This window comes from Nasonia vitripennis, chromosome 3 (genome assembly GCF_009193385.2).
Source record: "Nasonia vitripennis strain AsymCx chromosome 3, Nvit_psr_1.1, whole genome shotgun sequence".
NCBI classification, from domain to species: Eukaryota; Metazoa; Arthropoda; class Insecta; order Hymenoptera; family Pteromalidae; genus Nasonia; species Nasonia vitripennis.
Genome location: NC_045759.1, coordinates 24,136,085 through 24,154,031, shown reverse-complemented (window position 1 = coordinate 24,154,031; position 17,947 = coordinate 24,136,085). Strand labels below are relative to the sequence as shown.

General features: G+C 42.2%; 3 protein-coding genes across 9 annotated transcripts in view; 2 read left to right on the top strand and 1 right to left on the bottom strand.

Annotated features, from left to right (window-relative positions):
• Positions 1 to 3,108, top strand: part of LOC100122233 (lutropin-choriogonadotropic hormone receptor) — a 15,595-nt gene extending 12,487 nt beyond the window's left edge. Inside the window, exon 13 of the mRNA XM_001605787.6 lies at positions 74 to 3,108. Within this exon, the coding sequence (XP_001605837.1) occupies positions 74 to 470 (397 nt within the window). The 3' untranslated portion in view covers positions 471 to 3,108. The remainder of the gene's footprint in view (positions 1 to 73) is intronic.
• LOC100122218 (stromal interaction molecule homolog) lies at positions 3,104 to 12,793 on the bottom strand. Of its 2 annotated transcripts, none has more exons than XM_031927570.2 (11): positions 12,629 to 12,793; positions 11,415 to 11,811; positions 11,130 to 11,272; positions 10,931 to 11,050; positions 10,736 to 10,848; positions 10,551 to 10,666; positions 10,160 to 10,473; positions 9,919 to 10,086; positions 9,573 to 9,837; positions 9,413 to 9,487; positions 3,104 to 6,644 (listed from the first exon to the last, which is right to left on the bottom strand). In XM_031927570.2, the coding sequence occupies exons 2-11, from the start codon at positions 11,626 to 11,628 to the stop codon at positions 6,001 to 6,003; spliced, it is 2,172 nt and encodes a 723-aa protein (XP_031783430.1). In that variant the 5' UTR covers positions 11,629 to 11,811; positions 12,629 to 12,793; the 3' UTR covers positions 3,104 to 6,000. The 2 variants fall into 2 exon arrangements, with proteins under 2 accessions (XP_031783430.1, XP_008206398.1); XM_008208176.4 differs by having other exon boundaries at positions 3,104 to 6,626; positions 12,633 to 12,792.
• Positions 11,810 to 17,947, top strand: LOC100122188 (protein cramped). 6 transcript variants are annotated; one of them, XM_032598335.1, is made up of 10 exons: positions 11,810 to 12,256; positions 14,693 to 14,959; positions 15,034 to 15,297; positions 15,368 to 15,571; positions 15,685 to 15,875; positions 15,951 to 16,604; positions 16,690 to 16,833; positions 16,911 to 17,270; positions 17,465 to 17,578; positions 17,647 to 17,947. In XM_032598335.1, exons 2-10 carry the CDS (start codon positions 14,716 to 14,718, stop codon positions 17,749 to 17,751), a joined length of 2,280 nt encoding a protein of 759 aa, XP_032454226.1. In that variant the 5' UTR covers positions 11,810 to 12,256; positions 14,693 to 14,715; the 3' UTR covers positions 17,752 to 17,947. The 6 variants fall into 6 exon arrangements, with proteins under 6 accessions (XP_032454226.1, XP_016839014.1, XP_001605790.1 ...); XM_016983525.3 differs by having other exon boundaries at positions 12,080 to 12,256; positions 15,031 to 15,297; XM_001605740.6 differs by lacking the exon at positions 11,810 to 12,256 and adding an exon at positions 14,207 to 14,506.

Sequence of the window (17,947 nt, the reverse complement as noted above, 5' to 3'; positions counted from 1 at the left end):
TACTCAAACCCGTAGCGCCCCGCCCCCCCCCTCTCTCTCTGGAACTTACTTGAGCTCGATTTCAAATCCACAGGCTGCTCGACCCGAAGCGCCGCACCTCCTCCTGGCTGATCAGCCGCAAGCCGTCCCAGGACTCGAACCTCAGCTCCTCGCGCAACGACTCCTCGGGCTCGGGCAACACCGCCAGCACCAGCACCTGGCGCGTGACGCGCTCGAGCAGCTCCCTCGACAGAGCCAAGCCCCGGCTGACCCGGCAGATGGCCTTCCAGGAGCCCGACTCCCCGGGCTCGCCCGGCAGACTGGCCGTCCGACTCCTGGCCACCATACCCTCCGCCGCGGAGATGAGCGAGCAGTGCGACGAGGAGAGCTCCGCTCTGGCCGAGAAGGAGGAGGAGCAGCCGGACGCCGACGACGACGAGGACGACGGAGAGGCGGTGAAGATCCGGATCAAGGACAGCGACGAGTCCTAGCTCCGCGCCGACGCTTTCTTACAGCTCAAATTTACGGGCAGAAAATAGCGATGAAAAATGAACGCAGAATGAACGGAGGAGCTTTTTTCGAGCTCAAAACGAGCTGACACTCGTTACTGAGCTTCGTCATTGCTTCCCCTAATCTCACGATTTATTTTCTTTACAGTGTACTCCACACTCGTTACGATAGATTCTTCATCGGTAAAAGCTCGCGTTCGTTGAGGACGAACGCGAATCTGGGACGCGAGGCCTCGAGCACGCGCAGCCTCGGCGATAGCTACTCGAACTGCCTTTTCGATGTGCGACCGTGTCCCCGAGAATTTTCACGACTAACTTTGACTGAATTTTTAGCGGACAAGGCAAGCTCTGCTGGAGCGACTACCAAAGAGGGATAACGGATTCCTGTCTCTGTGTGTGTGTGTGTGTGTGATTCTAAGTCAAGAATGGACAGTTTCGACGCTTGGTTTTGGACTCGAGGACATCATAATTCATTCAAAACAACCGGAAGATTCCTATTTTACGCAGCATTTAACGATTTTTTTTTTTTTTTTTTTTTATACTTCGTCCGACAACCTGGTGTTCCGTTTGTATAAAGTACAAAGTAAGAAGAAGGGCGGCTTCTCTGTACATATAGGTATATACGTCTAACAATACTCCAATATACGAATGTTCGCAGTAATTTATTGTAAACTTCATATTCGCAAGGTTCGCAAGACGCAAGCGAGAGCTTCGGTATATTTTGCTCTCAACTATAAGACTGAAAAGCACGTTAGGGTCTTCGGCATATAAGCGAGAGTGAGTTCAACGACGCGATGTGTATAGCAGCATTCCAGAACTCGATTCTATCTCAACAATATATAAGTTTTAATTAACGGAGAAAAAAGTTTCGACGCGTATATACATCGTCTCGTGAAAATACTTTTTTACGAGTAGAGTAAAAAAAGCACTGCCTCGCGAGATAAACAAAAGTGCCGCAGCGCAACGTAAACCCCTAGGCTCTTACAGATTGTCCTTCTAGATATAGTTCACCCTTTCTAAACAACGAATCTCATATGCTATTGTAATATTACGTAATCTCTTGACCAAATAATCTGTATTCAAGGCTATACTATTCCCCTCCTTCAGTCGCCACTTACTCACTTACACCTGAGACGACCTTCTCCAGCGTATATTCTCTATTCTAAATGTATTATGTAGCCCATGAAGAATTGTACACTTTGTGTGATATATGGCTATTTATTATACGCATGTTTTACAAGAGCGACGCTTATGTAAAAAAGCCGATCGCTTTTGGCACACACTGCAATTTGGAAAGTATGCCTTGCGTGCGCGTACAACAGAAGCGATCGGCTCTTCGAACACGACAATTACAATCGACGGTAGTATATTTGTACAATATATTTGTATTCGATAAGAGGCGTGGACGTATGCGCGTGTGACTGTACATGCATATAAAACGTGCGTGAAAGAGGCGGATATGGGCGGGAGCCTTGGGAGCGGCGCTGGATATTTTGAAATCTTCGAAACGCGCGAAAATGATCAAGTGCCAAAAAAGTAGGGCAGTGCCGCCGTGTATACACCTACGATGAAAAAAAGTCTAATTGGATTTCAGATGCGAGTCAGTCACTGCGGTCCTCGGCAATGAAGTCATCCGCGGATGACCGACGCTTTAGTTTCATGCCAGCTCTTACTCATGGGCGAAAAGAAATAATCTCTCGCATTCAAAAGGTCGCAGGGCGCTGATTTAAAATCTCATCCCGCCGCCGCCGCCGCCGCCGCCGAGAGAAAAGCGTAAATCTGCACCTGCGCGACAGATATATGTATCGGCCGCCACCGTTGCGGTGAAAGTAAGAGGAGAAAGCTCTTTCATATAGGTACACCTATAAGCAATACGTACACGAGCGAGAGGTTGGAGTCGCGGCCAAATGTTGCGACGAGGGTTGGATCGAACACAACGAATGGATTTCTCTACATATACGCACGACAACGAATTCAAACTTGACCATGTAAATTTTAATGTTGTTATTCTTGTCTCGGTGTAATGTTGCGAGACGTCTTTTACAGACGAAATAGCTACTTATACATTTTAAAGATTCTACTTTATATCCATAAATTATTCGCATGACGTACGAGGAGATTGTAAAATACGGCTGGGTGCGAGTGGTTTGAAAGCATTTCTATCGTAATGTATACCTACGGATATGTAATTTCTATTCTAACATAGTCGTTTTATATTTAATACGAACGAGCAGGTGGATGTTTATGAAAATCTAGTCTCCGTCGCTGCAAGTCCGCGGCACTGATCAAAATTGCCTATCCGCATTGTTTTCATTTGATCGAAATAAACAGCGACGAGGCTCAACCAATTATAGGCGATCTTCATTACTTCGCACCAGAGAGCCTAATCATCGACATCGTGCTATACGTGTGCGTCCCAGTGATGCAACGTTCTCGTAATTATCAGAATTTTGCGTAATTTCCCGCGCTACTATATTGCGCAAGGACATGCAGTTCCGCGTTTGGCTTTTGTTGTTGGAGTATAAGAAGAGAATATTGCGGAGCTGAGCTAGATTCGAAGGAGCGCACTTTATCTTCGTCGGAAAGTAGACGGATAATAAAATGAACAAGACAAATTCAACTGCGTATTCGTTTATTCTGGAAAAGTTCCACTTTGTTTTGCTTTTCTTTGTTTCGATTATTTTTTTTTTCTCGTTCATTACAATATATGTATACGCGAGGGAAGACGCGCGCACTGAGAAGCTGAAATCAAATGGACGTACGGATTCATACGAATGGCGAATTATAATATTATTAATGACAGGGTCGGTATAATGATCGAAGATTTTGATTTAATTTCTTCCTTTTTTTGTCACTAATAGTATTAAGTATACATGGATATAAGTATAATTATAGCTGCGATTACGAAGGAAATAAGTAAAATCAATACTTTTCAATCATCACGTGGATATTATATTGTGTTACTATCAGTTATAATAGCTCGATTAAAAATAATAAGATTCTCTGCACTTCGCATGGATAAAATAACTACGATAATACAATGTATTTTCGATTAAAATTTTACCTTGATCGTAATATTAATATATATATATCTAATAATAAAAAGAGAGGCAAGCATCGGGTACATTTGTATAATTTTTTTTTTCACTTTTTTCTGCGGATCCAGATGCTTACACACGTGTATATATAACAATATATTCTCTACTATTTTCGATATAATCTGTTATTGCCAAATCCGCGGGTAAAAACTACGCACAGCGAGAAATACACACCCTGAGAAAAAACCGTTCTGGTTGATTTTTACCTTTCATCGTTCGTCATGTTTTTCGATACTACATTGTCCGCGATGTGCAAAATGTAGGGCTAGAGTCCGTGTACAACGCTGAACTGTCCTTTGGCATACATTTGGGTTTTGCCGAAGCATTTAGAAATTACATCATATAACGAGCTTTATGTCGTATAAACATAAAAGTTAACGAGATTCGCTATAACGCTGAATTGTTTCGTGTAGCAACAAAGTTTGGATCACCTTAAGTTACGAATGAATTAGACTATCAACCGAATAACTTTATAACGTATAGATATTTTGCAAGTTTATCGGAAGTATTAATTAACGATAAATTACTACTACATTTTTTTTCGACTTCATATCCAATCCTTTTTATGGCAACAGTTCACTGAACTGCGTATTTACTTGTATTGTTTTATGATGAGTTGGTATAGAGATATTCCCTCGAACCAAGGAGGTTTGCGTGTCCAGCACTACTAATAATAAATGAAGAAATTGAATTCCGAATAAGACTACTTTTGTTTCCAATTTTTAGTAAATTATTTATGGACGGATCCGATATTTTTTTAGATTGCATATTTCATTCGCTTATAAGAAAAATTGATCCATCGCCTGGTGTTCAAACGATAGTATTTATTGTCCTACTTCGCAAACATAGCATAATAGTAATAATTGCAGTTACGATAATAAATTAATCTAGGAATAACCTTATAGTAATAAGTGCTGTACAATAACTAATTTTAACGCATCTATCTACAGGTTGAGTAATAACTCTTTGCGAAAAAATTCTCAGCTTAAGTGGTACAAAATATTTGTAAATGTCGAAAGGTAGGTCGATGTTTGTAGTTTCGAGTTTAAATTTGAATTTCGTCTACGCATAGCAATCATTATTTTCGTAAAGAAACGTTAAAATATATTTTAGAAGCGTTGAATCGGAAGTAGAAGTTTATTTATAGAAGCACTTGTATCAAAGGCTGATCGAGATTAAAACTTAAAATAAAATGATGCCAGAAAAAGTGACTTGCGCAAATAAACAAATTTAAAGCGAGAGAAAAATAAATAAATAATAGCGAAGGAGAATATTTTTAAAGCGCCAAGCTACATAAAAAAAAGTCACGTATAACAAAAACACTAATAAATACCAGAGCTTTTGTCGTCGCGAAAAGATCGCTCGTGCTTCCATAATTACTAACGATAATAATTTGTGCAGGAAACTTTTGGTCAAACGTTTTTCTCGCCAAAGTCTTTTCCTTTTGGTTTCCCCTCTAAGAAAACATTAAATATTACAATTTGCATCTCCGAACGAGTCGTTTTTCCTGCCAAAGGTACAAATTACCTATAGCAATTGTTTTACACAGTCTCTGGATATAATATTTCTTCGTTACTACGTGTATATATCGAGTCTTTTTTATGTAGTTTTCTCTTATAAAAAACACGTACATAATAATTTCTAAAAAAAATTTTCTTCCTATTCGCGTGTCATGCCCATTGTAACAATTACATTCCTCGTCTCCGTAATCGCGCGCGTATACGGTTTGTGCTGAACTTTCCCGAGTGCATGTATCAAACCCCTATGGATTACAAAAAGTAAGTCGTTCGCACAAACGTCGTGTGCCGCGCAAATAACTTCGTCGCAAAAAGCGCGGACGATCTTAAGCTAGAAACTCTCCTCGTCGATCGCTGTGCTACATTGCTAGTCCAGAAAAAATATTGTCGTTTCGCGGTGATACGCGCTCCGAATATTAAAATGTGTGTACAAAACCGGTCGCCCTGCCCGATCGACGACTCCCTCCCCTATTGTCCACCTGTCCGTCCGTTTTTTAAGTACTCGAATAACGAAACCAAAGCGTTTATAAAAACTCGTCTATTATAAAAAAAAAAACAAAAAAAAATTGAAGTACACGTGCTTACAGAACAAAATCAACGGAGAATAAACAGAAAAACGAAGCGTAAAATTTCGCGTGACACAAATACATATCGAATAATGAGAACAACAATGATAACAAAACTAAGTCTCTACGTATATACTCCTCCCCTCCGCAAAACGATTGCACATCAGCGGTTTGCTCGCACGTCTCCTCGTCGATCCGGCTTCGCGACGATATCCATCGTGGTGTGCTGTACAACAAGAAGAAATCATCGTCGGCGTCGTCACAATCGTGTCCTCGCGAGTAAGCAGAAGCGCCCGAGCTTGCGGGCCTCCCGCTTGAGCTTGAGCCAGCATCACGAGGGCTTGTTCTTGCTCTTGCGGAACGCGGGGAAGTGGAGCTTCCTGCGTCGGCGCTTCATATCGTCGTTGTCGGCCGTCGAGTTCGAGTCCGTCGAGAGGGTCTCCTCGTCGAGCGACATGACCGTCGGCAGGTCTCTCAGCGACTTCTTCAGGGTGCTAAGCCTGCCGAGCTTCTCCACGGAGCCGCTCGCGGCTTGCTCGAGCGAGTTCTCCGAGTAGGACGTCTTGGTGAGGAATGATGAGGTAGTATTAGAAGCGGTCGTGGTCGCGGGGACGGCCCTCTCGTCGGCGAGGATCAGGTTCGTGTCCTGGCTGACCGAGCGGACCATGGTGCTGCTGCTGCTGCTGCCGAGGACCTTGTCCTCGGGGATCTTGTCGAAGGCCGCCAGCAGCCTGTCCTGCCTCGGGACCAGCGGCATCGGCGTCGTTGTCGTTGTCGGAGCTGCCGCGGTCGGCGCCAGTGCCGGGACTGCGACCGGCGACGTGGGGCTGGACTCTTCGAGCCCGTCACCGAGAGTAAAGTGCACCGCCTCCGGGGGCGTGTCCTTGCCCCCGGTTTCGCTGCTCGATGAGTCCGGCGGTATCGAGGACTCCTTCCAGCCCAGGCTTTCCGGCAGACCTGCGAACATCAAGTCGTCTACTTATATAGCACGGTAGCTCTCGAGAGCTGCCGAGTTTATGAGCGCTCGTGATCGTGCTGTGACTGATGATTGTACGATTATGCGGGCAAGGTCGAGGACGACCGGTGGTTTGCTAGCTTTTTTGTTTTTTAATCAAATTTAAAATCGCGCGCTCGTGTGTACTCGCTATGGCGATACAGAAAAAGACATCGCCGTTGCCTCCTTTAAAGTAAATACTGCGTGAATCAGCGCGCACGCTTTCGAGTCAAGGATGCCTGCGGCGGGCAATCGACTGAGGAATTAATTGTCTAATGAAACTGAGATTGCGCGATAATAGCGTTATCTTATTTGGGTTAGTAACGCCGGTGTCAATATTCCGAGAATCAGTGGATGCTTTGCATTATGTAACGTTAGAGCCGCTGAATTTTCAAGATTAGACCAATAAATCGCTAGAAACCACCAGCTTCCTCCGCAGGATGTCGTTTATCTGCGGTTAATACAAATGTCGATATGTGCAACATAAATACACACGTGTTACAAGTAATGATTGAACAAATAAATAAATAAAATGAAATAAAATAATAACGAACGCGCAGGAATACTTATATAAGATGTATACAATTTTGTTAAAGACACATTGATTCTGATGAACAAAGGCTTTCCCTAAAAACAAATAATGAACATTGTAACAAAACGTTGATATATGCGGTAGTTTAAAAAGAACAAAGTGACGTGAGTTTTTCTTGAAAATTGTTTTTCTCAAGTTCGCCGCAGCACTTTTCACCAGTAAGATGAATTTTATGATTTGTTTGGTCGATTAAGATTAATGACGATATCGGTGAAATGACGCAATTCGTAGCGTGCGATGCGGTTGGATTCATATCGACCGATTGCAATCTACGAAAACTATCGAGCGCACACAATAAATAAAAGCCTTTAGCTGCTCAAGTTAGTCGTGTTATTTTTTTAAAATTGTCAAAGAGTAGGTTAATGTGAAAAGCAAAGCCCCATTCTCTAGGGTGAGCATGCAAAACTGTTAATATAGTATAATACACGGAGAAAGCGCAGAATGCAAAGCGTAATCGTCGTACAAATACTTAACCGGAATAAAAACAAATATCGAGTGCGATGCGCAAATGTATGTACAATAAATGAAAATAAAAATTTAACTTGATCGAGCTCAAAAGCGTTATTAATATGCCACGTCTATGCAACTTGTTCAAAGTAGGTAATGTTTATGTACAAAATCAACTTTTCCTCTCAGTTCATGTAAAGTTTTCAAATTAATTTATTAATTAAATTATGAGCTACGGAGTAGTTATATATATATATGTACATACATTAATTGATAAAATAGCATATACAAATGGATAAAGATAATATATATGCATATTTACGCCGTAGGTAAAATTATATATGTGTTTGTATACTCTGTAATGCAATTACAGTTCACAATAGCATATAAGAAATATATAATAATTGTAATAGTCGCGCCTCGCCTCCTCGCGCAGCGATAGTAAAGATTCATCCCAAAAAAGTTCTATCACAATCTACAGTCTAAAGCTCGCTAAAAATTCTGCTTCTCTTTTCTTCACCTATGTACACATCCTCCTCAGTGCCTATCGCTGTCATTCTCCTCCTTCTCACCTGGCTTGTACAAAAGTCTATATTCATTATATACATGTACAAAAAATGCGTCTGTATAATCGAATCTGACATGTTTCTCATCTCTCTTTCTGCGACATTCGGAACAATTGATCAGGGGCCACTTGCACTTTTGCAGCGAACAGATGCAAGATGCGTGGCGTATTAAGAATCAAGTTCGTGCTCGGTAAGTACGGCTATTGGGTTCGTTGCACTTTCGGTAAGATATTTTTTTTTTTTTTCATTTTACGCCTATGACTGCATGTGCGAGTATTGCCGAGAAATTTTGAAATACTGCTCCGTTTGGCGAAAAAACTTATTAGTCACTCTGATAAAGAAAAATACATGCAGCCGCACGCACTAATAAAACGTCTACGTAAAACCTAACAAGTACGATATTTTATGCATTGTATATAAGCAAGTAGTTAGAAATTCAGATTAACCACTTTCCTCTCGTCTGCTATCCATTGCATAGCTTTGCTAGTATTAAAAAGTAAGTAAAGAGATTCAAAGAACAAAAAGTGGATTGATTCAAAGCTTTGCTCTGACATGGTTATCTTATTTAAACTAATAGGAAATGCACAGATTAAGGCACAGATTGCAAGACTTTACGGAAAGTCTTCCTCGTCATTTTGCTATTGACTCTTATTTGTACTCTAGAAAAATGTACTATAAGTAACGGAATTGTTACTCGAAAATTTCATTATACGTAAATCTAATGTATTCATGTGGAATCTAGGGATGTTAGTTATTTCTGTTACAAACATACACTTTTGCTGTGGGTGTTCACTGCAAACGTGTATTAACAAATTAATAAGTAAAGCGCACATTTATTAATTTGTAATAAAGTGGTCCTCTCCACTACTTTTGGGTACTGATGGATGTGCCGTTTCGACGAACAAAATAATTTAAACAAAAATTCACTTGGCACTACTTTGTTTTTGTAAAACAAGAAGAATACGATTCTAAATTGATGTCGCTACCATAAAAAGTTGTCGTTGTGCGATGGACCAAAAACCCATTACAGTGCAAAAAAAGCAGTGGCTTCACCAGAGGAAAAGTGGAGAGGATATAATATACAAAGTAAGTCGAGCAAAAATCAGTCAATTGGAGTGGTCATGGTTGTCCAATTCCTGCTTACCTGCAGCACCTGAGACAGACGGCGTATATAATGAGCTCACATCATCATCCAAATCATCTTGGCTACTAAGGCGTCCTGGAACACGAAGACGAGAGGTCTTGTTAATATTAAACGGATACGAAAAAGAAGCTTGCATCTATTTATTCGATCATTAACTTACCCCTAAATCCAAGACTCCTGCCATTTGGCGCTCCTCTGTAAAGTATATTTTCCAAATAAGATAGCCCGTTGTTATTTATAATATTAAAGCCACAGAGAAGTTCAATTGCTTTCCAGCGGTGTACTCGTTCTTGTAACTCGGCTGTTACTTCGTTTAATGCTGTTCTGGCTTCTACAATACTTTTATCAACTTCATCAATTGATTTACCATGCGTGGACACAAAGGCACCGACTAGGCTAGATCTTTTCTTCCTCAATTTTTCACACTGCAACAGAAATAATCCCTATTAACTTGCGAATCGAAACTATATTTAGTAATTAATGTCATCCATCTCGTTCTAACTTACAGCTTCTCTTGCACTTTGGAGCTGCTTTTCAGCACTCTGTTTCTTCTTCATGTAAGACTTATTCTCTATTTCATGAGTTAATTGCAGCCAGTGTTGCAGACCAACAGGGGGAGAATAACATCGATCTTCTAGTTCTCCTTCTGCTCTTTGCAATTCCATTTTCAACATCTGTAAAAATAAATTTGGCACATAAGATACCAGTTTGTGGTAAAACAGATTATAACATTTATATCTGACTCACTTCAATTTCTGCCTTTAGCTGAGAGACCTCGAGGTCGGAAGAGGATGTATTTAATCCCATACTTTCGTCTTTCAGACGTTTTTCCAAATTCTGTTTTTCCGTAGTGGCACTTTCTTGTTCCATTTTAACGATTTCAAATTCCTTCTGCAAACTTTTTAGTTCCAGTTCTGCTTTGTGAAGACTCTCCATGTCTTTCATCATACGGTGCAGATCTTTCTGAGAACTCTTTTTTTGCTGATAGGCGTACCAGCATCCAATAAGTGCTCCAAATAACAGCGTGATCAAAATTAAATCTTTCAAACTGTGTCCAGTGTCTATAATAATCAAAATGAATGAATATTAGTGAACTGCTATAAAGCCTCAAAAACTTGCCTTAGATATTAAGCTTTACCTTTTGGAGGCCCAAATAAGACAACGTCCATTGCTTTTAGAGCAATTTTTTGCTTGTGTATCGGATCTTTGATTCCCAAGACATTACCAAGATAATGCATATTGTTCACAGCCAGCCTAGAATCGTGCAAATATATAGTTACTGGTGCATCTATTTGACAATTAATAATATATAGTTTTACTTACCTAGGAAGTGTAGCTCCTGTAACTCTGTGTTGAATAAAAGTAGGAACATACTGAGGAAGCTCTACATTAGTACTCAGCCACTCTGATGTTTGTTCTATGGTCCAATTGTGAACCTAAAGAAATACAAAAGACACATGCTTAATTAAATAAAATTCTTATGCTTTAAACACCATTTCTTAGTGATAGCTGTAATACCTCAGATCTGAGCCAAGCATCCCATAGTTCTCTGACACTGATGTGCATATCATCGTTGTGATGAAATGCTCTCTGCCTCCTTTCGTATCCAGCCTCATATTGCAACTCCTCCCTCAGAAACTATGGCAAATGGAAAAAGCTCGATAAGCTAGCAATCCTCGCAAGCCAGCAAAAGCAGCAATAAAAACACGTTACTTACATCATCAGACTCAGACAGATCTATGTTACCATTGGCATCATCATCCAGCTGGCTGTGCAGCGACTTGATAGCCTCCAATCCCAGCCGATCGTTGGAAGCCATGGTAATGCATGCCAGGTCATCGTTACAGGAGTCCGCAGTCCCTAACAATTACACAAGCACTTGATCAGAACTCCTTGCTCTTGAGCTCTTGAGCCCGCTTGAGTCGCAAGCTGCTAACAGCTGTGCAGGTCAGCAGCACGAGCCAGAATACAATTGGACAAGGAAATGGCAGCATAAACTTACGGTCTCTGCTCTCGTGGGCGACAGCCTTGGCAAGGCCGTCGCTGAGGCTGGCCGAAAAGGAGGCGACCTTGGCCGTGGGCGAGGGAGCCGTCGCGCCGGCGGTCTGCTGGTGATGGCTGTAGCTGGGCCCGGAGTCGAGGGCGCCGCCTCCGGCGATCGCAACCTCGAGCCGCCAGCAGCAGAGCAGCAGGAGGATCAGGTCGGCGGTTCGCATTTTAGGTTAGATCCGACTCGTCCTCCTCCTCCTCCTCCTCGTCGTCTTCCTCGTGTCCTCTTCGCAGCCCTGGGCGGCCGCCTCCTCGTCGTCGTGCCGCCGCTCGTCTCGCCAGGAGGGATCGCGATGCTGTTACTTGTTAGTGCTGCTGCTACGGCTGACAACGACGTCCGCGCACTGATGCTGCGATTTCGATTCGCGGAATTGTAGCCTGCTGTGCACACACTCGCACTCACTCGCTGCTCCGCGGACGTAAGGACTGGTGTCAAGAATACAGTCGTACTCGGGTATCGAGTGGCAGACGGGGGCCCGTCTGCGACGACTGTCCCAAAGCTGTCGAGCCCAGGGCTGTGCGAGAGAGCGCGCGCGAGGCAGAGAGAGAGAGAGAGAGAGAGAGAGAGAGACGACGACGACGATAGCTCGCGCGCGGAGTATGCGGTAGGGAGCGAGAGGCCCGATAACTCTTGGAAAATTTCGCGGACACAAACAGTTCTAATAATAAATACCGTCGCGAGCGAGCGCGAGAGATGCAAAGTGGAGTAATGTATCCGCACACTCTCCCGAGAGCTGCTGCTGCCGCCGCTGCTACGATGAAGAGGACGTGAAGAGGGAGAGAGCGAGAGAGGAGGTATATTATTAATCGAAAAGGAATCGCGCGAGAGAGAGAGAGAGAGAGAGAGAGAGAGAGAGAGAGAGAACGCGGATTAGCTGATGATGCTGCTCGCTGTGCTCGAGAGTCCGCGTAATGCGTCACGATGCACGATATAGCATACTATAAGTACGTGTGCAGTGTGCATGCGTGTGTCTGTCTGTGTGTGTATGCGTGATGCTGCAGGCACCCTCACCTCTAACGACGTCTGCTCGTCAAGGTTAATAGCGCGAGCGCTCAGCCCTCTTTCTCCCTATCTCTTTTTTTATCATCTAATCCGTTCCGGAACGATATTGCGCACCGCCGCATCGAAGGAAGCACAGCACAACGGGCGGATTCGTCACTTCGTACCTACATGCGTCCTCGGCGTAGGTACTACTACGCGGATACCTCCGCTGCTGCAGGAGCCGAGGATAGCCGCTCACTAGCCAGCGCCGCGACAATGTCGCTCTATGTATGCGTGCCGCGCGATACGAAGATCACGCGTCTCTGTCTGCGTGTATGTTATTCGGTACTAGCCGCCGACGACGCATGCATATATATATATGACTGATATATATGAGGCGCGAGAGAGAGAGAGAGAGAGAGAGAGGGACGTCATGCACGTACACATACGGGCCGCCCCCCACGTGCCTACTTATATATACTTGCTCTCTTTCTCTCTCGCTCTTCTCTAGCCATATATATACTCATGCACGATATGCGCACGTACCAGCTGACTCGACTCAACCCTTCAGCGGCGTCGGCTGCTAGGGGCGACTGTCTACCTACTGCACACAAAACTCAAAGATACGGAAGAAAGAAAATAGCTCAACGGCACGCCAGTATGAAACCTTTCCTTTCCCTCATATTTGTGTCATCAATGACAATCAAAAATGTAGTCAACCTATTTTATATGGTAAAAAGGAATGTCAGAATAATTTTTACGTTTTGTCGTCGTCAATCAGTATCAATCAGTTTCAATGTGCGGTGCAGTTTTGTTTTAATTGTTTTCACTTTGTTCACTTTGTCAAATAGATATTTGTTCGGGGAAAATGTTGGTAGTATTGTCGGCGCATGCGTAGTCAGCGCACCGCGGAATTCAAATATCAAAATAAAAATGTTAATATTGCGAAAAATTACTGTCAAATTCAAATATTTAAATTAATGGTATTAATTAAACGTATAACTTTTATACATACTGTAGCATGCCCGAAGTACTCGACATTTGCACCGCACAATAATTTGACGACGTTTCGTCGCCCGCGCGATGGCACCACCGGGGGCTTCCGAAAAGGTAGGAACTATATAGCTAATATAGCTAATTGGTTGTGAATAGGTGTAGCCGTGTAGGTATTAGCATATATTACATTATAGGTAGTTACTCTATGCACGCACGCGCGAAAAATCAAATGTATCAGTGTGCGTCATACTGGGTGTTTTCTCTATACTAAGTATAAGTAAGTATTTGCGGCCGCGCGGACAGCGACAGCGCGAGTGAAGGTTGCGCCATTCTTATTAGTCGACCGCGCGGATCGAAAAATTTCACGGCGCCGCGAGCCGCGACAAAAGCGCGCTTTGATAGATCGTCGGACCGGATATTGTTCTATGGCTCTGTCGTTTTTTTTCGGCTTTAGTGAGTATATATCGCGCTTACACAGTTTTGTACTTTCGGATAGGTAAATTTTTAACGTCATGGCCATGTTTCTCGTCTTTGAACGTCTTATTTACGAATTCATTTTTTGATGAAGACGCCAAGAATCATTTTAAATGCGTCAAATCAAATCGCTGCACGCATACGGCATATATATATATATATATATAGTTGACAGTTGAAAGGCGCGAATTTTAAACTATACACATCGTTACTTGTCACCCGCATCTATGCATTCGGACAAAGACGTACCCTTTAGATCAATTTGTATCGCCGCCTCCGGAATCCGGAAATCGCGCTCGAATTCGCTGATGCCGTCATCATTCCTCATCTTCACAGCATCCTATAATTTGTATTATACTCGTTTGAGGCCTTTAAGTACATCAGTGGAAGGGGGAAAGAGAGCAGAGCAGCTGATCACCGAGTGCGCTGTTGTTGAGGGGCTTAGTTGATGGTTGCGGGTCTTTGTTGTCAATCAAGCGTGTTTGGTTATGTTTACGTCCTGCGGTACTCCATCGAGGAAAAATGAGCTTCCACCAGAGCTGCGCGGAAAACTGTTCTGCAACGGCTGACTGAGAAGAAGCGACGCCGGCGAGGTAATCCGCGTCACACTTTACGAGTCATGGAAGCGAACGAGGTGTGAATGTTTATCGGGCTCGTTACGTGTAAACGTTTCTGTTTACTTGTTTATATCTACTTTTGTCGCACTTACTCGCATGGCAGAATGATGTGTGTGCTACGTGTTTATTTTTTTGGTATCTGCAATGTTTTGTTTGATGCAGACTTGTGGGTGAGAGGATAAAAGATGGCCTCTGCAGAGATGGAAGTTGATGCTGCCACAGCTGAGACAGGCCAGGAGGAGCCAAACATATTGGAGGAGCCGAGCTCTTTAAAGGAGGAAAATAACGATGAAAAGGAAGATGTCTCCGCTGTTCAAAGCACTAGCAAGGCTCTGGACAGCAAAAGTGCTGTGGATCCCAAAAGTCGCATTGCTCGGGGCACCAAGAGGATGAGAGATGCTGACTCTAGTCATTCTGCTGAAAAGAAAGGTGAATTAGGATCTCTTTTAACCTGACTTTTAATGTCATACAAATTGTATGTATTATTGATTTTGCGCAAGTAGAGGCAAAAGATGATCCAGAAGCAGAAGCTAAGATCATGAGGTCACTGAAAAGATCTTGTGAACTCTGGTCTATGGAAGATAAAAATACTTTCTTTAAAGCTGTCAATGAGTTTGGCAAGGATTTTGATGCTCTCCAGAGTTACTTCCTTATACAGGGAAAGAAAAAAGGCTTACCAGAGAAAATGATTAAAAATAAAGAACAAATCAGGCACTTCTACTATCGGACATGGCTGAAGATATCAAAACATCTCAAGTTCTCTGAAGGTCAGTAGTTACATGAAACGGCTGTAAGCAAAGATAGCTTTTTAAAATAATCCGCGAATGTGATTTTCAGATGTTAAAAAAACGTCACAGGAATTATATGGTTTAATCAATTATGGAGAATTGAGAAGAAAGTTACCCAGAATGCACGAAAAGGTTCAAATGAAACTGAACGAGCTAGTCTATTGGGGTTCCACACAAGTTCGGCTGCGAGGAAAAACTATGAGAATCAAAACACCAATATGCAGAGCTCTTAGGAAATTGAACCAATTAGAAGGTAAACAAGTGTAAACTGTACAAAAAAAATAATAATAAATAAGTAAAGATTCGTAAAAGAGAAGTCTGTCAAAATTGAATGTAGTTCAATGACAACGCTTTGTATGTCAACAGGCTGGCAGGAAGATATAAAGCTACCGTCAAGAGTGACAATAGAATTGCGTCCTGGTAATAATCTTACTTGGTGGCAGGTGCAAGCACTGGCAATGAATCCAAGAGTTCGTACTCTAGTTCCCATTCAGAGAAGGCTGTCTAGTATTTTATCATTCTTACAACAACGATGGAGACCTTGGAAAGCTAAAACTGTATGTTTTAAATTCACAGCTATTTACATCTATTGAGAATAACTTTTTTTCATTTCACCTTCAAATATGTTTTAGTCTGCTGATGTTGAAAATCTCATAAACCTGGAGGGCAAGAACATGCGACTTCTGCGCGTGACTCCACCAGAAGGCTGTAAAATAACCTTGCCAGTTGTTAACTTAGGGGAATACTTAACAAGCAACAGTGTCAGCTTAAATTCTTATGAAAATCGACTTGGACTAAAGAGTTCTAGAATTGAATTGTTAGGCTCAATGCAATATCTGAAAGGTGTTGGCAAGAAAAATGTTAAAAAGTACAAAGGAGATAAAAGACTGAGCACTAAGTCTGATGAAATGCCCGACAATAGTGATATTGATCTTCCTGAGTCAAGTGCTGCTCCTACCTCAGAGAAAGTATCTGTTTCAAATGTTGAAAAGCCTTTGGTGGAACAACCATCAACATCGTCCGGTGGTGGTTTTCCTGGTAGAGAAACGGTTGAAAGAATTCGTTTAGGCTGGAATGTAGAAGAAGCAAATACTATAACTGTTGGAGATTTGTTCTTAATGTTTGGACGAGATTCGAAAATCGTACTGGAATACTGGTGGGAATCGCCGGTACGAGAGGCAACGACTGAAAAAACAAATCCGATTGAACAACAGCAGGACAACAGCTTAAGTCTAGCCCTGCAAAAGCTGCTGTCGATTGCTAAGCATAGTTATGGCACGAGCAAGGTATGAATTTGAATAATCAATATATTTAATGTTTATGCAAAGTGAACGATTAATTTTAATTAAACGTGTTTCGCAACGCCTTCAGGGATACGATAACGTATCTGGTAGCAACGAAACAGTGATCTCGTCAAGGATACCATCTACCAAAGAATCGACTTTTAGACGACCGTTGATACCTCAAACCTACCACAAAATGGGTGCTCCAGAAGCCTTTAAAACACAGTTAGACGTACGTTAATCCTTTCTTGAATTGGCTAACAGTGTAAGAAAATGTGAGATGTTATTTGATTTTTATACCAATTTCAGAAATACAAGTCGCGTTTCTCTCGAAGAGGTAGAATCTTGAGGCAAAGAAGTCTCGTAGTGCAGAGGGTGTTGCCCAGTACACCCCAAACACCTCAGCATCAAATCTCATATCCGGAAGTTCGAAATGTCTCTGTTGGCACTAAAACATCTACAATGACTGAAATACCCTCAAATGAGAGCAACATCGACGAGCCCGAGAAGAGAATCGAGCTAACCATAGAAAGTCCTCAGAAGCACTTCTTGAACGTTTTGGAGGCCAGGGCAGGTGGAGAAGTAGCCAAAGTCACAAACTCGAATTCGAGTATTACCAGTGCTATGCAAATCTTGAAAGAGGGAGAGCAACAGTGGTTAAACAGCGAGGTAAACCAGTCAAATTATAATTTTGTTTTTTTTTAATTTCTGCTGAAAAAATGAGCATTACGAAACTATCTTTCGAAAAAGACGTTAGTTTCTCCCGTCAGAAGCAAACGGACATTCAGATTCAGTTGTGCAATCCTCACGTGCGACGTGTATAATTTTAATGAGATGCGCGCAAAATCTTATTTTTGCTACAGGTTGCTGACTTTTCTCTGAGCAGTTTCTTGGGTCAGCTGGAATCTCCGGTAAAAGGTTCGCAGCGAAGTCAAGCAGAAGTTCCTATGATAGAAATAATAAGACCGTCGTCAGATGTAAGTATTTCATCTTACTATTCACTTAAAGTGTAAAAAAAACTCGGAACGCTAAAATTTAATTTCAGGTTGCGAATATGCACTGCCTGATGGGCGAAAACAGCGTAGACTACATGGCAAAGTTTGCGAACTTGGCCTCCCAAATCGCTTCCTCCGAAGAGCAAAAAAAGTAACGGTTTTACAGTGCCATTACCGTCTGATAAAATTTTATAAAGTCTGTGAATAATTATACTTGACCGACGAGATTTTTAAAATCAAGCTACCATTCTGAAGTAAATGACTCTGACAAGTATAAGAATGTAAATATTAATCGTTGTAAATACGCTGTGCAAAGATGTTCATAAAATGTTTTTGACAAAGTTTCTCATA

Excerpts from the sequence above, each read along its gene's own strand:
- LOC100122218 (XM_031927570.2), bottom strand. The coding sequence starts at position 11,628 with ATGCGAACCGCCGACCTGATCCTCCTGCTGCTCTGCTGCTGGCGGCTC. Across the intron at positions 10,087-10,159 it reads AGCTAAAGGCAGAAATTGAA|ATGTTGAAAATGGAATTGCA; the intron begins GTGAGTCAGATA and ends TTATTTTTACAG. Across the intron at positions 9,838-9,918 it reads TCCAAAGTGCAAGAGAAGCT|TGTGAAAAATTGAGGAAGAA; the intron begins GTAAGTTAGAAC and ends TTTCTGTTGCAG.
- LOC100122188 (XM_016983525.3), top strand. The coding sequence starts at position 14,716 with ATGGCCTCTGCAGAGATGGAAGTTGATGCTGCCACAGCTGAGACAGGC. Across the intron at positions 14,960-15,030 it reads TCATTCTGCTGAAAAGAAAG|TAGAGGCAAAAGATGATCCA; the intron begins GTGAATTAGGAT and ends ATTTTGCGCAAG. Across the intron at positions 16,834-16,910 it reads CCTTTAAAACACAGTTAGAC|AAATACAAGTCGCGTTTCTC; the intron begins GTACGTTAATCC and ends TACCAATTTCAG.